General features: G+C 49.5%; 1 protein-coding gene across 1 annotated transcript in view; it reads left to right on the forward strand.

Moving 5' to 3' along the window:
- SETDB1 (SET domain bifurcated histone lysine methyltransferase 1) overlaps positions 1–22,288 on the forward strand; it is a 46,878-nt gene extending 24,590 nt beyond the window's left edge. Inside the window, exons 14-22 of the mRNA XM_056853543.1 lie at positions 296–412; positions 2,446–2,615; positions 8,812–9,428; positions 12,282–12,310; positions 14,392–14,527; positions 17,050–17,218; positions 19,612–19,814; positions 20,594–20,682; positions 22,171–22,288. Coding sequence (XP_056709521.1) covers positions 296–412; positions 2,446–2,615; positions 8,812–9,428; positions 12,282–12,310; positions 14,392–14,527; positions 17,050–17,218; positions 19,612–19,814; positions 20,594–20,682; positions 22,171–22,288 — 1,648 coding nt within the window. The remainder of the gene's footprint in view (positions 1–295; positions 413–2,445; positions 2,616–8,811; positions 9,429–12,281; positions 12,311–14,391; positions 14,528–17,049; positions 17,219–19,611; positions 19,815–20,593; positions 20,683–22,170) is intronic.
- The last annotated feature ends 582 nt before the right edge of the window (positions 22,289–22,870 follow it).

Here is a 22,870-nt window from a genome sequence, read left to right on the forward strand (position 1 = left end):
CTTCGCTTCCGCCGCCGCCTCCTCCTCCTCCTCTTCTTCCTCTTCTTCCTCCATGAGGTCAGGGTAGTGGCCCCCTCTTGTCCAGGGCTGGAAGATTTCATGAGAGTTACAAAATATGCTTGTTAGCCATGAGCTCACCGTTCGTCCTCCCTGCACTGTAGCTCTGGAGTCCCAAGCACTAGGGGAGCCGAGGGGAGGTTACATTGTGAATTGCTGGAAGGTTTAGTTGGGTCTTCAGGCATCTCTTGGCAGCCATGGCCCCTGTTCCTAACCGTATATTTTGTCCCCTGAAAAGATCCAAATGTGCTTGCCACCAGCTGACGATCCAGGCAACCGCCTGCACCCCTGGGGGACAGATCAACTCAAATTCCGGATACCAGCACAAGAGATTGGAGGAATGCCTTCCCACAGGGTAAGTCTGAGCTTGTTAAGAGCCCATTGATAATCACCGCCGAGCAACTGGTCCGGAAAAGATGTTGTTTTTTTTACAAATTAGGGTTGGAATGTGTGGAAAGTGCCACAGAATTTGGTGCTGCAGACACTTGTATAGAGGGTTTTAAGAACTGGCCTAACACATTCATGGAGGCGGCTTAGTGATAACTGATCCCAGTGTGCGGCTGCTGTGAAAAAAGGCAAATTCCATGCTGGCCGTAATTAAACAAGGAACAGAGAATAAAACTGCTGTTGTACAAATCTATGGTGAGATCACACCTGGAATACTGTGTATAGTTCTGGTCACCACACCTAAAAAAGGGATATTGCTTTATAGAGCTTGAGAAGGTGCAGAAAACAGCAACCAAAATGATCAGGGGGACTAGAACAGCTGCCCTATGAGGAGTGGTTAAGACGCTTAGGGCTGTTTAGCTTGGAAAGAAGGCTGTTAAAGGGAGACATGATAGAGGTCTATAAAATTATGCATGGTATGGAGAGAGTGGACAGGAAGAAGCTCTTCTCCCTCTCCCATAATACTAGAACAAGGGGTCATCTGCTGAAGCTGGAGGGTGAGAGATTCAAAACAGATAAAAGGAAGTATTTCTTCACACAACGCATAGTTAAATGGTGGAACTCCCTGCCCCAGGATGTGGTGTTGGCTGCCAACTTGGAAGGCTTGAGGAGGGGAGTGGACATGTCCATAGAGGAGAGGGCTATCCATGGCTACTAGTCAAAATGAATACTAGTCATGATGCATGCCTGTTCTCTCCTGTATCAGAGGAGCATGCCTATGACATTAGGTGCTGTGAAACACAGGCAGGATGGTGCTGCTGCAGTCGTCTTGTTTGTGGGCTTCCTGGAGGCACCTGGTTGGCCACTGTGTGAAAAGACTGCTGGACTTGATGAGCCTTGGTCTGATCCAGCATGACCTTTCTTATGTTCTTACGATAAGCCACACTAATGAGCCAAAACCTCCATCTCCAGAGGCAGCCTGTCTCCGAGTACCAATTTGTTGGAAATGGGAGAGCTGCTGCCCTCAAGTCCTGCCGGGGAGCATCTGCTGGTGTTGGAACAAAGTGTCCACGAATCCTCTTGGGAATGGGATGCCAGATGTTAATTGGGACTGAGAAATGTTGGATCCATGGATCCTTTCCCACTGCACAAGGAGGCTTCCCTGGATGCAGGAGGCTCCTCCTTTTGGGTCGGGGGAGGCGCAACTATCAGCGGAGAAGATCCCCAGCATCCAACCTGATGCTACAGCTTATTTTATTTACCCAGCTTATTTTATTGATATTTAAACATTTCCACTTTGCCTTTCCTCCTGATTTAGGATCACCGAAGCGGCAAAAATTAAAACATTCCAGACATTACGAAGCATTTAAAATGCAAATGCACATAAAATGATCGAAACGGTTAACTAAAACGTAGCAGATGAAAATATAAACCCACAAACAGGGAGGAGGGGTAATAAGATTTAGCAAGCGAATGCTTAAGAAAAAATGTCTCCAGCCCTTGGTGGAAGACAATGATAGAGGGAGACAGGCAAATTTCTCTGGGGAGAGGATTCCAGAGTTTTGGGAAGGAGAGCTTACCACCTCCCAAGGAAGCCTGTTCCACTGGGAGGTGGTAAGCTCTCCTTCCCTGGAGGTTTTTAAGCAGAGGCTAGATGGCCATCTGACAGCAATGCTGATTCTAGGACCTTAGGCAGATAATATGAGGGAGGGCCTCTTGGCCATCTTCTGGGTACTGGGTGTGGGGGGGGGAGGTAGTTGTGAATTTCTTGCATTGTGCAGGGGGTTGGACTAGATGACCCTGGGGGTCCCTTCCAACTCTATGATACTATGGTGCCACAACCGAGGAGGCCCTTTCTTGGGTTGCCACGTGTCTAGCATCAGATGGTGGGGGCACCTTGATCGGCGCCTTCAGAGATGACCAGTGTGGATGGGTGAGTTCATGTGGGAGTAGGTGGTCCTTCCTGTATGCTCATGACTGCCTTAACCCCCCCTTCGCCAGAGTCTACGAGTGCAACAAGCGGTGTAAATGCAGCAGGAACATGTGCAACAATCGTTTGGTGCAGCATGGCCTCCAGGTGCGGCTGCAGCTCTTCAAGACGCAGAACAAAGGCTGGGGAATACGCTGCCTGGACGATATCGCCAAGGGCTCTTTCGTCTGCATCTATGCAGGTATGACGCCGGCCCACAAACCTGGTGCCAGTTGTGAAGCCACCTTACGCCACCCGCATCGCCCAGCCAAAGAGCTCGGCGCTGGCCTGTGTTGATGCTCCCCCCCCCCCATTTTATCTATACAGTGAACAAAGGCTACGGCGCGAGAAAGCAAATGGCTTTATTTATAGTCCCGCCTTCTGTCTTGGTACTCAAAGGGGACTACACAATGTAAGTGCAGGAAAGAGCAACCAAAATGATTAGGGGACTAGAGCAACTGCCCTATCAGGAGCGGTTAAAACGCTTAGGGCTGTTTAGCTTAGAAAGAAGGCGGCTGAGGGGAGACATGAGAGAGGGCTATAAAATTATGCATGGTATGGAGAGAGTGGACAGGGAGAAGTTTTTCTCCCTATCCCATAATACTAGAATGTGGGGTCATCTGCTGAAGCTGGAGGGTGAGAGATTCAAAACAGATAAAAGGAAGTATATTTTCACACAATGCATAGTTAAATTGTGGAACTCCCTGCCCCAGGATGTGGTGATGGCTTCCAACTTGGAAGGCTTGAAGAGGGGAGTGGACATGGTCATGGAGGAAAGGGGTATTCATGGCTACTAATAAAAATGGATACTAGTCATGATGCATACCTGTTCTCTCCAGGATCAGAGGAGCATGCCTAATACATTAGGTGCTGTGGAGTACAGGCAAGATAAATGCTGCTGCAGTCGCCTTGTTTGTGGGCTTCCTAGAGGCACCTGGTTGGCCACTGTGTGAACAGACTGCTGGGCTTGATGGGCCTTGGTCTGATCCAGCAGGGACTTTCTTATGTTCTTACCTGGAAGGGACCACCAGGGTCATCTAGTCCAACCCCCTGCACAGTGCAGGAAATTCACAACTGCCTCCCCCCCACCCCCCCAGACACACACCCTCAGTGACCCCTACTCCATGCCCGGAAGATGACCAAAAAAATCCCCTGCATCTCCAGTTAAAGGGATCAGATGATAGGTGAGGCAAAAGTCCTCTATCTAAGACCCTGGAGAACTGAGTCGACAGTGCTGACCTTGATGGACCAAGGATCTGATTCAGTAGAAGGCAGATTCGTGTGTGTGCGTTTGTGTGGTAGTACGTAGTAGAAGGTGATGCTGTGTGATAAGATAATAGGTACTGTTCAGTGGGTTTAGTCCATAGTCCCATTCCCGATATATAGCACCCGCCTAAACCAATCCATCCGTTTTTGCCACTGCATCACACTGACTGCTCACAATTAGCTAACTGTCCACCCATCCCCTGAGATCTTGTTCACACACACACTGCTACCCTGAACTGTATCCCCCATCCACTATGCACATCCCTCATTTTTGTTACCCAGTGGTAGAACATCTGCTTGGCATGCAGAAGGTCCTAAGTTCATAGAATCATAGAGCTGGAAGGGGACTACCAGGGTCATCTAGTCCAACCCCCTGCACAGTGTGGGAAATTCACAACTTCCTCCCACCCCCCACCCCCTCAGTGACCCCTTGATGGACCAAGGATCTGATTCAGTAGAAGGCAGATTCGTGTGTGTGTGTGTGGTATTATGTAGTAGAAGATGATGCAGTGGAATAGGAGAATAGGTACTGTTCACAGTAGATATAGTCCATAGTCCCATTCGCATTATATAGCACCCGCCTAGACCACTCCACCATAATATAACCCTGTGTGTGTGTTAAGTGCCATCAAGTCGCTTCCGACTCATGGCGACCCTATGAATTAAAGTCCTCCAAAATGTCCTATCTGACAGCCTTGCTCAGATCTTGCAAATTGAGGGCTGTGGCTTCCTTTATTGAGTCCATCCATCTCTTGTTGGGTCTTCCTCTTTTCCTGCTGCCCGGCTTCCTTTATTGAGTCCATCCATCTCTTGTTGGGTCTTCCTCTTTTCCTGCTGCCCTCAACTTTTCCTAGCATGACTGTCTTTTCCAGTGACTCTTGTCGTCTCATGACGTGACCAAAATACAATAGCCTGAGTTTAGTTATTTTAGCTTCTAGGATCAGTTCAGGCTTGATTTGATCTAGAACCCACTGGTTTTTTTTGGCAGTCCAAAAATATAAAATATAATATAAACCTGCTAAGGTTATAAAAATGCACTCCTAAACTGTTCTGGTTTGTGGAATGCCAGAAGCTGGGGACCCTTCCGTATCACACGGGCTCTTCAGTAGTGTCAGAGAGCCCAGAGAGGTGGATCCCTCTTAGAGTTTTCCATTCTCTGGGCTGCATTTAACTATCCATGCACCCAAAGGGGGACAGATTTTTCTCCACATTCCTCTCCATTCTTGCAAACCCTTCCGACCACTGCAAAGGTTATTCCTGGGTTTGCGGAATCCATGCAGAACGGCTGTGTGGGTCAGTGGGCTGGAATGAACAATGGGAGGAAACCGACTCTTTTTCAAGGAGAAGCTGGGTTTGCAGAAGCGGGAGCGATTTCCCCTCTTGCCTTTCCTCAGTCCATCTCCAGGAGCCAGCGTGGTGTAGTGGTTAAGAGCGGTGGTTTGGAGCGGTGGACTCTGGAGAACCGGGTTTGATTCCTCACCTCTCCACATGAGCGGCGGAGGCTAATCTGATGAACTGGATTTGTTTCCCCACTCCTACGCACAAAGCCAGCTGGGTGACCTTGGACTAGCCACACTCTCTCAGGGCACATAAAAAAGTAACTCTTCTTCTTAAAATAACATTAAGTGCCCTCAAGTCACAATCGATTTATGGCGACCCTTCATGGGGTTATCAAGACAAAGAACGAGCAGAAGTGGTCTGCCATTGACTTCCTCTGCATAGCAAATTTGGTCTTCCTTGGTGGTCTCCCCTCCAGGTACTATCCAGGGCCGACCCTGCTTAGCTTCCAAGCTCTGACAAGCTCAGGCCTAATCTGGGCTGTTCGGCCTGCTGCTATTCAGCTATTAGATGGGGGGGGGAATCAAGAAAAGGTTACTGTTTATCCCACAGGACAGCATATATCCAGGCCTTGTGATTTCCAAGGCTGGAACATCTGCTAGAAGGAGATAAGCTAGCAGCTGCTGGGTGCCTTGCATTCCCGCGAGAAGGAACACAACATCAGATTACTGTTGTTATTTACAAAATTGTGTTTCTCCTCTCCAAGCATGAGCAAAGCCTGGATCCCAACCGTCTTTTGCATGGAACGAGGAGTTTCCATTGATCAGAAAGGGCACGGACTGGACAGGGCAGCAGGACTCACATGGAGAAATACCCGCAGGGATTAGGAGGAGGAGGAGGAAGAAGAAGAGGAAGAAGAGTTGGTTTTTGTATTCCAACTTTTGGGAGAATCAAACCGGCTTACAATCACCTTCCCTTCCCCTCCCCACAACAGACATCCTGTGAGGCTGAGAGAACTGTGACTAGCCCAAGGTCACCCAGCTGGCTTCATGTGTAGGAGTGGGGAAACAAACCCAGTTCACCAGCTTAGAGTCTGCCACCCATGTGGAGGAACTGGGAATCAAACCTGGTTCTCCAGATCAGACTCCACCGCTCCAAACCACCACTCTTAACCACTAAACCATGCTGGCTCTCTTTAAGAGTTGTAACAATCCTTCCAGGAGCCAAGCGCTGGCAGGGGAGTCTGGTACCTTTCCTTACTCAAGGAAATGTCCTTTCAGCCAGCGTGGTGTGGTGGTTAAGAGCGGTGGTTTGCAGCGGTGGACTCTGATCTGGAGAACTGGGTTTGATTCCCCACTCCTTCTCATGAGTGGCGGATGCTAATCTGGTGAACCGGGTTGGTTTCCCCACTTCTACACATGAAGCCAGCTGGGTGACCCTGGGCTAGTCACACTCTCTCAGCCCCACCTACCTCACAGGGTGTCTAGGCGATTGTATACCAGTTTGATTCTTCTTTAAGTGGTAGAGAAAGTCAGCATATAAAAACCAACTCTTCTCCTCCTCCTCCTCCTCCTCCTCTTTCTTCTTTCATCTCTCTCATAAGGACATCAGAAGATCCCTGCTGGATCAGACCAAGGGTCCATCTAGTCCAGCATCCCGTCTCACATAGTGGCCAGCCAGTTCCTCTAGAAGTCCAACAACAGGGCATGGAGGCCGTGTTGCCTCCTGGCACAAGAATTCAGAGGTTGACTGCCTCTGAACATGGAGGCTCCCTTTAATCACTATGGCTGGCAGCCACTGATAGATCTATTTTCCACGAATCTGTCGAATCCCTTTTAAATCCCTCTGGGCCTGCGGCCAACACTGCGGCCATATTCCACATTTTAATCACTTGCTGTGAAGAAGTATTTCCATTTGTCTGTCCTGAATCTCCTGCCCATCGGTTTCATTGGATGCCCTCGAGTTCTAGGTGGGAAAGAAGGCCGGGTACGGATCAAATCAAAGAAATAAATAATAATAAATAAATATTTTGGGAGAGGGAGGGAAAGTTCCCTTTGCCAAGCCTCTCCATCCCAAGAGAAGGAAAATATGAATGCTCTTTCTGTTGGGGAATCTGACGGTGGGACTTGACATTTTTTTCCTGCTCAGGACAGGATGCAGGGACGGCCCGTGCGGTCTTGGGATCTGTATTGATTCGAGCCTGATTCATGGAGCCGTGGCGTCGCGCATGGCATCCTATGTCGTACTTTGACAGAATGCCAAGACAACTGTAAATTTATTTAAAACATTTATTGGCCGCTTTTCCATCTCATAGGAATTTTAGGCAGGTTACAATGTAAACAGGAGCCCCATGGCGCAGAGTGGTAAGCTGCAGTACTGCAGTCCAAACTCTGCTCACGACCTGAGTTCGATCCCGATGTCGGTAAAATGAGGACCCAGCTTGCTGGGGGTAAAGGGAAGATGACTGGGGAAGGCACTGGCACCCCCCCCCCCCCATAAACAGTCTGCCTAGTAAACGTCAGGATGTGATGTCACCCCATGGGTCAGGAATGACCCAGTGCTTGCACAGGGGACCTTTACTTTTTTACAATGTAAACACGCAAATATATAAAATGCATAAAACCTGCACGTTAAAATCAACACTTTAAAACTGCTGGAGGGCAGAAGAACTACATATATTAAGAACATGCCCATATGGCAACAAATACAAGGTTCATAATCTAAAACCACCGGCCAAACGCTTTTGGGCCCTCAGGCCTTCATTAGTGGTTTAGTAAAACATATTATGCAAACATACACATACATCAACAGAGAAAACGATTGTATAACAGTCCAGGTATGTATTTAAAGATGTCTGGTGAAAAAATCAAGAATAAAAATATATGTTAAAAACAGTTTTATACCAAAGTTTATTCGTCAAAAAGAAGGATTTTAAGGCTGCTTACGTTCCAAATAGATTCTGTGCCTATGATAACAGATTGTTGTTAAAATATGTTTTGAATTGTAAAAGCACACATCTGAGGAATGCAGTCTAAATATTTCTGTTTAAAAAAAAATGCCGAATAGAACTATTGGAACAACAAAAGCAAATGCATGTTAACAAAACTAGCCTAATCATAGAAATTCCTCGACCCCGGATGAAGGCCTGGGGGCCCAAAAAGCATTTGGCATGTGGTTTTAGATTATCAAACTTGCATTTGTTGCCATATGGGCTTGTTATTATATGCACAAGCGCTTTACAATAAATATATTTCATAGCTTTATTGAGTTCTTTTCCTCCCAATTTTTGGGTATCCAATTTTGTTTTTAGGTTCGGTCTTCCCCCCCTCCCCTTTTGTCCTGGCAGAAGAACTGAAATAAATTAAATGCCGCCAGGAATAAAACCGTCTTCAGCTGCCTCCTGGAGAGCCAGCGTGGTGTAGTGGTTAAGAGCGGTGGTTTGGAGTGGTGGACTCTTATCTGGAGAACCGGGTTTGATTCCCCCACTCCTCCACATGAGCGGCGGAGGCTAATCTGGTGAACTGGATTTGTTTCCCCACTCCTACACAAGAAGCCACCTGGGTGACCTTGGGCTACTTACAGTTTTATTAAGAGCTCTCTCAGCCCCACCTACCCCACAGAGTGTCTGTTGTGGGGAGGGGAAGGTGACTGTAAGCCAGTTTGAGTCTCCCTTAAGTGGTAGAGAAAGTCTGCATATAAAAACCAACTCTTCTTCTTTTTCTTAAGGGTTACATGCCGGGGTTCATTGGTATTGGCCCCCAGTGCAGTTATATGGGCTCAGACCTCTTCTGCCCTAGTCCTCACCCGTCACACCCAAATTTGAGCCTGGTACCTGATCTTGTGATTCTCCGCAGGGAAAATCCTGACGGACGATTTTGCGGACAAGGAAGGCCTGGAGATGGGGGATGAGTACTTCGCCAACTTGGATCACATTGAGAGCGTGGAGAACTCGAAGGAGGGCTACGAGAGCGAGGCCAAGTGCTCCTCGGACAGCAGCGGCGTCAACCTGAAGGACGACGAGGACGATAACTCGGGCTCCGAGGAGCCGGAGGAGTCCAACGAGGACAGCTCCGATGACAACTTCTGCAAGGATGAGGACTTCACCACCAGCTCGGTGTGGCGGAGCTACGTCACCCGCCGCCAGACGCGGGGCCAGCGAGAGAATGGCCTGTCGGAGACGGCCTCCAAGGGCTCCCGCCTGGCCAGGCAGGTCAGCCACGAGGAGGCTGCCCAGTGCAAGCCTCCCCTCTCAGAGGAGACCTCCAAAAACAAGGTGGCCTCCTGGTTGAGCTCCTCCATGTCCGACAGCTTCCAGGACAACGACAGCAGGTCCTCGTTCAGGATGCACGAGGCAGCCGAGGCCAAGCCGATCAAAGCAGAAGGGGCGGACGCCGAGAAGGCCTTGGCTGCTGGGCTCGCGACCAAAGAGGAATTTGGACTGGATGCAGACATGAAGGGGAAGAAGAAAGAGGCGAGTTTCATACGAAGTTTCTTGCAACTGTCCCGGGAGGGTAGCCGTGTTGGTCCATGGTGTAAGAGCTGGATTCGAGTCCAGTAGCGCCTTAGAGACCCATGAGATTTTCGAGGTAGAAGCTCTCGAGAGTCAGAGCTCCCTTTGTGTGTGATCCTGAGAATCTCGTTGTTTTTTAAGGTGCTACTGGACTCTAGCTCTTAAAATTTACTGTTTCTCTTGAACTGTGTAGCCTGTCACTAGAGATCAGTACGTTCCCCCAGGAAAGCTCATTTTGAGTTCATTCTTGAAATGTCCTGGAGAAACTTAAGAACAAGCGCCAGTGGTTCACACACACACACACAACACCTCGGGCTTTTTCTACAGAGCCACTTCCCAAGTGAACAAAATCCTTGAAGAAGGGAAGGGGGAACAGGCTGCAGGGAGGACTCGCCAGGGCAACTATGAATCCCATTACGAGCCAGGCAGAAATTTCGAGTGAGTCTGAGGCCGCTTTGTGAGAGGGTTTTCAAACTTCCACTCCTAAGTTCACCTCAGCGGCTACTGCTGACTTGCCAAGCTGAACGCAGCCACATTCGGCGTCTTTTGACGGCTGTCTTTATTTTTTATTGTTCCAGGCAAGGAACCGAAGCAGGAAGTTTATCGAACCCTTCATGGGCAGCCATGCGTGGTTCCTGCCATGCAGAAATCGCACAACCCGCAACGTCACACTTTCCTTGTGCCTGCGTCACAAATAGGGTTATGTGGGTCCTGCAATTTTTGATAATTTCACTTTAAAAAACCCCTTTGTAGCCCTTATTGCAATGCACGAATGAATAGATGGGAAGGAGCCCCGCTTCCCAGGTCCGCAGCAGCGCCCGAGTTGCCCTGGCAACCGCCTGGGATGCACGAGGTGGAAGGAAGCCCAGATGTGCCTTTGCAGTTGCCTGGGGAAAAATTCCAGAATTCCTCCCCGCCTGCCATCTTCCTCTGGAAGGAATTCATCCTGGACGAAGCCATGGGCACACCTGTGTCTTCTTTGACCCTGCACATCCCAGGCGGCTGTCAGAACAACAGCTGCGGTACCGTCCCTGAACCAGGAAGCAGAGGGCCCAGGTCCTCTGCCTGCCCTAGCTCTTATCAGGCCCAGTGGGAAGGGGGAGGAGCGGAGGCTCCTTCTGCCGATGCACCCCCAGGGCAGAACCTCTCCCCCCCTTGCAATGTTTCCAAGTTGTTTAACGGTCAGTCCAGCCCCGGTCTCAAATTGATAGTTCTCAAACTCTGTGCCGCGAGCAGCCAGCCAGCACACCCTGCTAAAAATACGAACATCAGAGGCCATTATGAGTCCGAAGTGGCCACGCAGAATGGAGGCTGCCCGCTGCGTCTGTTCTGAGTCCCCGGCCTGGCTTTTGCCGCCCTTCCAGTCAGTCATCGTGGGGAGGCGAGGGGTGTGTGACTCGGCCGCATGTCTCCATGGATCATGCAGTCTTACATGGATCATACAGACTCACTGCACAGCATCTGGGAGGAGAGTTTCCAGAGGATCTTGAATGGGAACAATTTCCTGGGCACGTCTCGTGGAAAGTTTGCACAGAAAAACATTCATACCCGAATTGATGGGGAAAATTTTTCAGTGAAGTACACATCCTCTCGGACCTCTGAATCCACACATTTTCTGATGCCGTGAATCTTTTGGGATCTTCTGATTTAGCATAGTTACTTACAGTTTATAAATAAAACAAAATGCACACTTCACTTGTGTGCGTAAGAGAGAGTGCTTCCTAGTCCTCAGGAAAGATAACGACCATTTTGGGACTGCCTGCTTTGACTGGAATTCCCATCATCAAGAAAGAGATTCGAGTCCAGTAGCAGAGACCAGCAAGATTTTTGGGGTGTGAGCTATTGAGAGTCAAAGCTCTCTTTGGCAGATACGAGTAGGAATGGAGATCCCTGAGCCTTTATATCCCAGTCTGAAGATGGGGGGTGGGGAGACTGGCATATAAGGGCTCCGGGATCTCCCATCGTACTCATGAACACATGAAGCTGCCTTATACTGAATCAGACCCTGGGCCCGTCAAAGTCAGTATTGTCTACTCAGACTGGCAGCAGCTCTCCAGGGTCTCAGGCTGAGGTCTTTCACATCATCTACTTGCCTGGTCCCTTTAACTGGAGATGCCAGGGATTGAACCTGGGACCTGAGGCTCTGCCACTGAGCCACAGCCCCTCGTGTCTGACAAAGGGAGCTCTGACTCTTGAAAGCTCACACCCCAAAAATCTTGTTGGTCTCTAAGATGCTCCAGGACTCAGAAAAGGACTTCTACTAATTAATGTTATGAAGGAATACAATTTATAGGCCGGAAACACTTCCTGTAGAAAAATACGTTGGGGAAGACTTTCCATGGAAAAATATAGCAGTGGCAAAAAATGTTTCTGGCAAGTCACTGCCCGCGGTTCGATGAAGTTTCTTGGTGCGTCGCTGCATATATCTCTGCCCTTGTGGTTTGCATTTCTGGATCCATGGGGGGCAGTTCAGGAGACAGGTTCTGGAGGGGTCTGTGCTGCTGTTTGGGGAGGGGCCGTGGCTCAGTGGTAAGAGCATCTGCTTGTCATGCAGAAGGTCCCAGGTTTAATCCCCGGCATCTCCAGTTAAAAGGACCAGGCAGTAGGTGATGTCAAAGAACACCACCTTGGACCCTGGAGAGTCGCTGCCAGTCTGAGTAGGCAGGGCTAATCTTGATGGATCAAGGGTCTGAGTCAGTATAAAGCAGCATCATGTGCTCATGTGATATGTGAGAATGTGAGGTGTAAAGGAATTGGTAGGAAGAAAGCTTAAACCAACACTGGCTAACCACACCACCCCGCATTGTTTTGTAGGAACCTGAGGATCACAGCAGACCAGCACCGTAAGTCCTCCTTATATCTAGGTGTGTGTTTTTTTAACTCCGCATTATGCAATTCGCTGAATCCCACCGTAAAGCTGGACTTGTGCCATGCAAGGCATCTAGGGAGCTCTCTGCATGTTGAAAACTATCTGGAAGGGAGAGTTCAATTGATATTCAAGCTCTTGAAGGACCTGTCATATAGAGGAGGGTGCCAAGTTGTTTTCTGTTGCCCCAGAAGGTCGGACCAGAACCAACGGGTTGAAATTGGGAAGAATTTTCTAACAGTCAGAGCGGTTCCTCAGTGGAACAGGCTTCCTTGGGAGGTGGTGGGCTCTCCTTCCCTATGCCAGGCAGTTCGTGAGAGGGAGGGCATCTTGGCCATCTTCTGGGCATGGAGTAGGGGTCACTGGGGGTGTAGCGGGGGAGGTAGTTGTGAATTTCCTGGATTGTGCAGGGGGGTGGACTAGATGACCCTGGTGGTCCCTTCCAACTCTATGATTCTATTATTTTGTCCCCCTCCCCCACCAACATTAGGATTTTCTAGGTGCTGGCAGGTGTGGGTGGGTGGGTGGAGGGGGGATTCAAACCTATTCATTTCAAGAGCAAGATTCAAGTCCAGGAGCACCTTGGAGACCAACAAGATTTTCAGGGTATGAGCTTTTGAGAGTCAGAGCTCGCTTCGTCAGATATAAATAGGAATGGAGATCCCCGAGTCGTCCTATCCCAAGTCAGAAGTTGGGAGGGGTGTTGCGAAGGAGGGAGTCGGGACGCAAAGGTCTAGTGTGCATACTGTAATCAGCTTGATTAGAGCAGGGGAGAAACGTTCGGGGCTCAGTCTTCTCCATTTCTACTTGTAAATGGCTTTAAAAGGGGATACAACCAATTCACAAAGGAGGGGTCTGTTAGTGGCTATTGGCCGTGGTGACTAAAGGGAACCTCCTTGTTCAGAGGCAGTTAACCTCTGAATCCCAGTGACAGGAGGCAACATCAGGGGAAGGCCTCGGCCTCTCTACCCTGTTGGTGGACCTCCAGAGGAACTGGGTTGGCCACCGTGCAAGGCAGGATGATGGACTAGATGGCCCCTCCCTGGTCTGGTGCAGCAGGGCTCTTCTGATGTTCTTACGCCATGGAGACTAAAAGGGAACCTCCACATTCAGAGGCAGTCAACCTCTAGAATCCCGGTGCCAGGAGGCAACACCAGGGAAGGCCTCGGTTTCTGTGCCTTGTTTGTTGGCCCTCCAGGGGAACTGTTTGGCTACTGTGTGAGAAGAGGGTGCTGGACTAGATGGGCCATTGGTCTGATGCAGCAGGGTTCTTCTGACATTCTTACGCTGTATCTGACGAAGGGAGCTCTGACTCTCTAAACCTTATGCGCCGAAAATACTTGTTCTCTGAGGTGCTACTGGACATGAATTTTGCATTTCTGCTGCAAAAATTCAGCTACTCACCTGAAACTATTCATTGCAGTGGGGCTTTCCTGGGAGACTGTCCTGATAGATACTGCCAAGGTGGCTGGATCTGCCCATCTTCCAGCTGTTTTACCTATAATCACAGATCCTCACAACCAAGTCATCTTGACTCCCCCCCCCCCCAAAAAAAATGCTTCTTCAAATCTATAGGGATCTGCTTGGCTTAAAGCACAATCGACGGCTTCTTTGCGTAACTGTAAAGGCCTGAGAAAGTTCTGCAGTGTGGTATAGTGGTTAAAAGTGTTGGTTTGGAGCAGTGGACTCTAATCTGGAGAGTCAGGTTTGATTCCCCACTCCTCCACGTGCGTGGCGGACGCTAATCTGGAGAACCGAGTTGGTTTCCCCACTCCTACACGTGAAGCCAGCTGGGTGACCTTGGGCTAGTCACAGCTCTCCCAGCCCCACCTGTCTCACAGGGTGTCTGCTGTGGGGAAGGGAAGGTTTGATTCTTCCTTAAGTGGTAGAGAAAGTCGGCATATAAAACCCAACTCTTCTTCTTCTGACCTCCTGCTTATGTTGTCGCTTAAGCTTGCTGGCATCTCTTAGCTAAGCTGCCCTCTGATGGTACAGTAGGCTGCTAAGAAACACCCTGTGACTGACCTCCCCATCTCTATTTCCTTTGTCACTTCCCAGGGTGAGCAGTTCGGGCCGGGTGTATGGCTACAACCCGAACCCAGCGGTGCCTGAAGGGATCCGGAGGCCGGTCAGCAAAACCGCCATGCATCAGCGCCGGAGGCAGATGGACACCCAGCAGCAGAGTCCTGCAGACGTAAGCGCTTGGCCAGGGATGGCTCAGCACACCCAAGTGTTTGACTTGAGTTTTGGCTGCATGCGAGAAAGGTTCACCCATCGAAGATTTACTCATCCTTAGCAGAGCCCGGCCTCTCTCTGTCTGGGATGCTGTCTGAGAGCCAGCATGGCGTAGTGGCTAAGAGCTGTGGTTTGGAGCGTGGACTCTGATCTGGAGAACAGGGTTCGATTCCCCACTCCTCCTCCACATGAGCAGTGGAGGCTAATCTGGTGAACTGGATTTGTTTCCCCACTCCTCCACACGTAGCTAGCTGGGTGACCTTGGGCTAGTCACAGCTTTCTTAGAGCTCTCTCAGCCCCACCCACCTCACAGGGTGTCTGTTGTGCAAAGAGGAAGGGAAGGTGATTGTAAGCCGGGCTGAGTCTCCCTTAAGTGGTAAAAACCAACTCTTCTTTTGTTCTGATTGTCTTTGCCAACTTGAGACATTTTGAAAAAAGGTGGAGTAGAAATGTTTTCTAAAAGTAAAGCAGGAAACCAGTAAATTGGGAAGAGGCCAATTCAAAGGGGAGATGTCAGTTCAGAGTGGGGAGTTTTGCAGAGACGCGACAGGTGGTCTTCTCTGAGTGTGGAGAGCGAGCGTAGTGTAGTGGTTAAGAGCAGTGGTTTGGAGCAGTAGACCCTGATCTGGAGTACCGGGTTTGATTCCCCACTCCTCCACGTGAGCGGCGGAGGCTAATCTGGTGAACCGTGTTCGTTTCCCCACTCCTACAGGTGAAGCCAGCTGGGTGACCTTGGGCTAGTCACAGACCTCTCTCAGCCCCACCTACCTCACAGGGTTTCTGTTGTGGGAAGGGAAGGTGATTGTAAGCTGGTTTGATTCTTCCTTAAGTGGTAGAGAAAGTCGGCATATTAAAACCAACTCTTCTTCTGCTGGGTAAATCTCCTTAGTGCAGTGGGTGGATGATCCAAAGATGTGACAGGTTTTCCTGCCTTCCCAACAGAGGCAAGCCGGAATCGTGACACGCTAAATGTCTTACGGGATACTCCCAGGGATAGCAGCTTAAATGGGGAGAGGTCCAAAAGGGGTCGGACAAAAATTGGGTATTAAGATAGAAAACTGTTGGGATTAGATTGGTACCTGATTTTAAAAGGGAAGATGCCAGCGCTTAGCTGGCACGGCCCCTAATCTCAGATGTGTGCTGTTTGGCTGTGAATTCTGCCACTGGTTTTTAAACTGGGGGGCTGGTGTAATTAGAAAGGGGGAAATAGAAGAAGCAGCAGCAGTGTTGGTTTTTATATGCCAACTTTCTCTACTCTGTCAGGAGTGCTTTGATTGTGGGATCCTGCATGGCAGGGGGTTGGACTGGATGGCCCTTGTGGTCTCTTCCAAACTTGTGTGATTTTGTAAGGGGAATCAAACCGGCTTACAACCCTCCTTCCCTCCCCCTCCCCACAACAGGCACCTTGTGAGGTCGGTGGGGCTGGGAGAGTTTGGAGAGAACTGTAACTGGCCCAAGGTCATCCAGCTGGCTTCATGTGGAGGAGTGGGGAATCGAACCCGGTTCTCCAGATTAGAGTCTGCTACTCCTAACCACTACACCACATGGTTCCAAGGGAAGTAAAGGGTCCTAACACAGGCGGTGCCATCTTTTCCCCTCCAGCCAAGTTGGGGGTGGATAAAGTGGTTCCTGGCAGAGGCCCCTCCTTGTGACCAACCTTGGATTTGGGATGCATGTGCGTGTGGGGGGGGGGTGACGGTACCCTCCCTCCCACAAGAGTACTGGCTTTGCTCTTGAGGAGGAGATTCCTAGAGACCACGCTCTGTGGTTGAGTATGTGCTTGGTGTGCCGGAGGTCCCAGGTTCCACCCCCAGATCAGGCAGTTGATGACGTGAAAGACCTCCACCTGAGAGAGCTGCTGCCAGTCAGAGCAGACAATACTGACCTGGACGGACCAAAGGTCTGATTCAGGATAAGGCAGCTTCATGCATGTAAAATCCGTCATCAGATTAGTCACCACCACCCCTCCTCAAAAAATCCTCACAGCTCCTTGTGGGTAAAGAAAGCCAGCATGGAGTAGTGGTTAAGAGTGGTGGTTTGGAGCGGTGGAGTCTGGTCTGGAGAACCAGGTTTGATTCTCCACACCTCCACATGAGTGGTGGAGGCTAATCTGGTAAACTGGATTTGTTTCCCCACTCCTCTACATGAATCTAGCTGGGTGACCTTGGGATAGTCACAGCTCTCTTCGAGCTCTCTCAGCCCCACCTACCTCACAGGGTGTCTATTGTGGGGAGGGGAAGGGAAGGTGATCGTAAGCCGGTTTGAGTCTCCCTTAAGTTGTAGGGAAAGACGGCATATAAAAACCAACTCCTCCTCCTCCTAGATCTGTGTAGGGCCAAGTCTGCACAAGAATCTCTGGACAACGCGCCTAGTTGTGGCTTGCTGGGGGAGGAGAGAGGGAGGAACAAGTATTGAAGGAGGACTCAGACAGTTTGAGAAATGGGAAGTGACTGACAGGTGAGGGTTTCTCCTCTTTGGCAGGACGTGCTGATGCTCTCGAGCAGCACGGACAGCGACGGAGACAACGGGCGCGCCACCTCAGGGCAAGCACAAGGCAATGCAAACGACAGCGATGACATCCAGACAATTTCCTCCGGGTCGGAGGAAGAACCTGGGGCTGACGGGAAGAGGAATCTCTCTTCCGGGCTCGGTAATTCCCCTGCGTTTGGCGAAAAAGTGTGTCTGGGAAGATATTTGAGTCATAGAGGTGGAAGGGACCACCAGGGTCATCTAGTCCAACCCCTTGCACAATGCAGGAAATTCACAACTACCTCCCCCCACACACACACCCCGAGTGACCCCTTCTCCATGCCCAGAAGATGCCCTCCCTCTCATGAACTGCCCAAGGTCACAGAATCAGCATTGCTGACAGATGGCCATCTAGCCTCTTCTTAAAAACCTCCCGGGAAGGAGAGCTCACCTCCCGAGGAAGCCTGTTCCACTGAGGAACCGCCCTGACTGTTAGAAAATTCTTCCTAATGTCTAGATGGAAACTCTTGATTTAATTTCAACCCTCTTTGCCACCAGTGGGAGTTTTTTGGGGTGGAGCCTGAGGAGGGTGGGGTTTGGGAAGGGGAGGGACTTCAATGCCATAGAGTCCAATGGCCAAAGCGGCCATTTTATCCAGGTGAATTGATCTCTATCAGTTGGAGATCAGTTGTAATAACAGGAGATCTACAGTAAGTATCTGGAGGTTAGCAACCCTACCCCTGGACCATATATAGAGTTCTCGTTGAGGTTTCTGCAATCATAGAATCATAAGAGTTGGAAGGGACCACCAGGGTCATCTAGTCCAACCCCCTGCACAATGCAGGAAATTCACAGCTATCTCTCTCCCCACTCCCCCAGAGACCCCTACTCCATGCCCAGAAGATGGCCAAAAAAACAACCCTCCAGGATCCCTGGCCCATCTGGCCTGGAGGAAACTTCCTTCCTGACCCCAAAGTTGTGGAAGGCTGTAGGCTCTGCAATATACTAGGGCAGGGACCCCCAACATGGTGCCTGTGGGCACCTTGGCACCCGCCGACACCTTTGCTGGTGTCCCCCAAATGTTTTTTAGAAAGTGGGTGGGGCCAAGTGGGGCTCTTGCCCAGCAGGCGTCTGATTGGCCGCTGGAGCTCCAATCAGCTGGGCAGTTTAAGTTGTTTCAGCAACAGCAAAGTAGCCAGAGCTGTGCTTTTTGTGGCTAAGTTGTGAGATTTTGTGATTTATTAAAAACCACGTTACCTTAATAAACTTGCCATAGGAAGTGGTGGTACAACGTATTCAAATTGTAAAACAATTCTATTTATTGCAAAATACTTCAGTAAATAGTAGAATGAAAAGATATATGCACAATATAGCTAACAGAATATAACAAATGAATATAGATCCAGTACAGTTACAATTATAAATCGGTTACATAACCCATCAATGATCATACCCTTAGAAAGAGAGTTCTCTAACCAACAGGCAAGAATGTTTGGTAGAGAATACCCTTACAGACAGCACCTAAGTGTGTCCCGGGGATAGTGTCCCAATTTCTCTCAGTTTTCAAACCCCTTATATAGGCTTTTCCATGGGAAACTTTAATCTTAGGGGTTTACTTATGGCACCTTCTCAAGGATTTTAATCCGTTCTCAAAACATATTTTAATCCTTTTCACCTGTTTCACACCTTTACAAGGCCTGATGCTGATAAGGACATTATCAGATATTCAATGTCAAACCCATCACTTATGGTAACGTGTGAAAAGGTCTTGGAAAGGCCATTTAAAGCATCCTTGGAAAGGATCTAATGCAAGCCAAGCACCCCCATTGCAGAATTTCAAACAGACAATTCTCTAGCTTCGTTATCTTCGTTTATGCTTAGTGAAGATTATTTGGCTGCGCGCCCGGGAACAGCTCACCCACATCTGCTTTCTAGCTAGCTATGGAACTGTGAAGGTAAAAGCATGGAGGTTTCTTGCCAGGAAAGTCTGGCAGGCGTTTTAACTTTAATTAGCAGATGTTGCATAAATATATCTTTTTTTTAAGGCTAAAATATGGCTCAAATACGACTTGCCCACTACACCACCAGTGTTGGTTTGATTCTCTTTTCTTTCCCCAGTGTACCCACTTACCTAAGGCAGTTGCAAAATTTCATATGACACAAGATGTCATTCTCCCTATTTTTCTCTAATCCCCAGTCTCAGGCAAGAACTCTCCCTACACTGCAGAAGGTACCAGGTTCAGTTCCCGGCATCTCCCGTTAAAAGGACCAGGCATTAAGCGATGTGAAAGACCCTCTGCCCGAGACCCTGGAGAGCCTCTGCCAGTCTGAGTAGACAGTACCGTCTTGATGGACCGATGGTCTGACTCAGTATAAGGCAGCTTCACGTGTGAGGCTTCCTTCAAGCCCCAGTAGAGGGAGAATGACCAGTTGAACCCTGGCACAGTAGTAACCTTAATGGGCTCAGGAACTTTGGTTGGAAAAGGCAATCCTTCCGATCTCGTTCTGGGACCCCTTCGTGTCCCGCAACTGGCTCATTTCCTTGATCCTCCCCCCCTTCCTGTGTTTCGGCAGGGCTCGTGAAAAGGCAAGTGGCCGTGAAGTCCACCCGGGGCTTCGCCTTGAAGTCGACCCATGGCATCGCCATCAAGTCAACCAACCTGGCTTCCGGGGAGAATGCCCTCATCCGGAGGAACACGCGGCAGTTCTACGACGGTGAGGAGTCCTGCTACATCATCGACGCCAAGCTTGAAGGCAACCTTGGCCGCTACCTCAACGTAAGCCTCCTCTCCCTATCTTATTTTACTGACTTTAAGAATAGAAGGACATCAGAAAAGCCCTGCAGGATCAGACCCAGGCCCATCAAGTCCAGCAGTCTGTTCACACCGTGGCCAACCAGGTGCCTCTAGGAAGCCCACAAGCAAGACGACTGCAGCGGCACCATCCTGCCTGTGTTCCACAGACCTAAGATAATAGGCATGCTCCTCTGGTACTGGAGAGAATAATTTTGCATCGTGACCAGTATCCATTTTGACTAGCAGCCATGGATAGAGAGCCAGCATGGTATGAGAGCCAGCATGGCGTAGTGGTTAAGAGCTGTGGTTTGGAGCGGTGGAGTCTCATCTGGTGAACCGGGTTTGATTCCCCACTCCTCCACATGAGCGGCGGACGCTAATCTGGTGAACTGGATCCCCCCCCCCCACTCCTACACAAAACCTATGTGATAAAATCACATTTTAAATCCTCCCAACACATAAAACATATAAAAACGGCCATTAAAACATTGCTTAGTAAGGAGGGACCATTGAGAGAGAACCAAACGCAACAAAGAAAGTCGTCACCCTCTACAGAAGATGGCAACAGAACTGTTGGGTCACTATTGAGTTGGTTGTGGCTTGACAACACATTCTTCTTCTTGGGTGCTGTGGACTAGCATCTTAGCTTGCCAACACAAGGAGATCATGAATCTCTGGCTCCTCTTTTGTAAGTTTTCTGTAAGTTTCTAAAAATCATGCTTTCTTCTTTCCCCCCCCCCCTTCCCTTTCTCTTTTTCCAGCATAGCTGCAGTCCTAACCTCTTCGTCCAGAACGTCTTCGTGGACACGCACGATCTCCGTTTCCCGTGGGTGGCTTTCTTCGCAAGCAAGTAAGAGCTGCTGTTTCTTTCAGGGCCAGCCCTCTTCCCTTCCCACCCTTGTACGGGATTGTTTTGGAGGAGCGGAGGTTGTCTCCGGCACTGCAAGCCTTGGGTGGATTTACTGCCCATTTTCTGAAATCTTGCATTATTTTGTTTGTATTACGTTCATTGCAAAGGATTTTCCTGGTTCTTGGCTGCTGTTGAAGACGGTTCCCCTGCCCCCTTTTTGACAGCTGCTATTAAAAAGAAATGGGACAGTTGGCACTAGAAACATAGAAACGTAAGCTGGATGGGACATCAAGGGTCATCTAGTCCAATCCCCTGCACAATGCAGCAAATTCACAACTTCCTCCTATGGCCTGGCTCCACAAATAGGGGCACCTTCCCCTGTTGCAAGAGGCTGCTGCTAGAGGCGAGGACGGTCTGCACAGGAAGGCTGGCGCTGCCGTTATCAGAGCTGGGTTGCGGGAATCAGTCCGGTGTATTTTATTATTTATTTATTTTTAAAATGTTGGCTGCCTTGCCCCCTTGTGGAACGCAAGGCGGCTTACAATAAAACTTTACCGATTATTTTAAAGAAACACAATAAAACAATACAAACTAAACAATTATAAAACCACACAAAGGGTCACAATTTGAAAAAAACATCCCCTTGGAGTGCTAGTAATTAAAAACCAAATCAGTCAAATACAGTCCTAAATAAAAAACTGTCTTCAGCTGTCTCCTAAAGAATGAAAGCGAGGGGGCCAGGCGGACTTCACCGGGGAGGTTGTTCCAAAAAATCATAGAGTTGGAAGGGGCCACCAGGGTCATCTAGTCCAACCCACTGCACAATGCAGGAAATTCACCACTGCCTCCCCCACCCCACACCTCCAGTGACCCTTACTCCACACCCAGAAGATAGCCAAGATGCCCTCCTTCTCATCATCTGCCTAAGGTCATAGAATCAGCCTTGCTGACAGATGGCCATCTAGCCTCTGCTTCAAAACCTCCAGAGAAGGAGAGCTTACCACCTCCCGAGGAAGCCTGTTCCACTGAGGAACCGGTCAGTTCTTCCTAATGTCTAGACAGAAACTCTTTGGATTTAATTTCAACCCGTTGGTTCTGGTCCGACCTTCTGAGGCAACAGAAAACAACTCGGCACCATCCTCTATATGACAGGTCCTTCAAGTACTTGAAGATGGTTCTCATATCCCTTCTCAGTCTTCTCTTCAGGCTAAACATACCCAGCTCCTTCAGCCTTTCCTCACAGGACTTGGTCTCCAGACCCCTCACCGTCTTTGTTGCCCTCTGGACATGTTCCAGCTTGTCTACATCTTTCTTAAATTGTGGTGCCATAATCGGGCTGCCACCAAAAAGGCCCTGTCCCGTGTGCCCACCAGACGGGCGTCTTGAATTGGTGGGACAGTCAGGAGGGCCTCTCCCTGTGATCTTAAGGAACTAGCTGCTGTGCCACGGGCTAGTTCTTGTCATCGTTTCCCTATTTTGTTCTTGCAGGCGGATCCGAGCTGGGACGGAGCTCACGTGGGACTACAATTACGAAGTGGGCAGTGTGGAAGGGAAGCAGCTCCTGTGTTGTTGTGGAGCCATCGAATGCCGAGGCCGCTTGTTGTAAAATTATTTTTGTGTATCTGTGCGTGGGGGGGGGGGGGGGAGGATGGTCTTCAAAGAAAACCAAAAAAACCACCCTATCAGGGAAAGGGTGTTTCTATACACCCGGCCATTTTCCCTGTGTCTCCCCCCCCCCCTTTCAAAACACACACCTCTTTGTGTTTTGGCTGTCGGTTGTACTGGCGTCACATGCCTCTGTTTTTGTTGTTGTAAAGCAATAATAAAATGTTGATCTTTATTAAAGTTCAGCCTCTGTTGCTACAGGACTTGTTTCATTGAATCATAGAATTGGAGGGGACCACTAGGGTCATCTAGTCCAACCCCCTGCACAATGCAGGAAATTCACCACTGCCTCCCCCCCCACACCCCCAGTGACCCCTACTCCATGCCCAGAAGATGGCTAAGATGCCCTCCCTCTCATGATCTGCCTAAGGTCATAGAATCTGCACTGCTGACAGATGGCCATCTAGCCTCTGCTTCAAAACCTCCAGGGAAGGAGAGCTCACCACCTCCCGAGGAAGCCTGTTCCACTGAGGAACCGCTCTGTTAGAAAATTCTTCCTAATGTCTAGATGGAAACTCTTTTG

This window comes from Euleptes europaea, chromosome 7 (genome assembly GCF_029931775.1).
Source record: "Euleptes europaea isolate rEulEur1 chromosome 7, rEulEur1.hap1, whole genome shotgun sequence".
Taxonomy (NCBI): Eukaryota; Metazoa; Chordata; class Lepidosauria; order Squamata; family Sphaerodactylidae; genus Euleptes; species Euleptes europaea.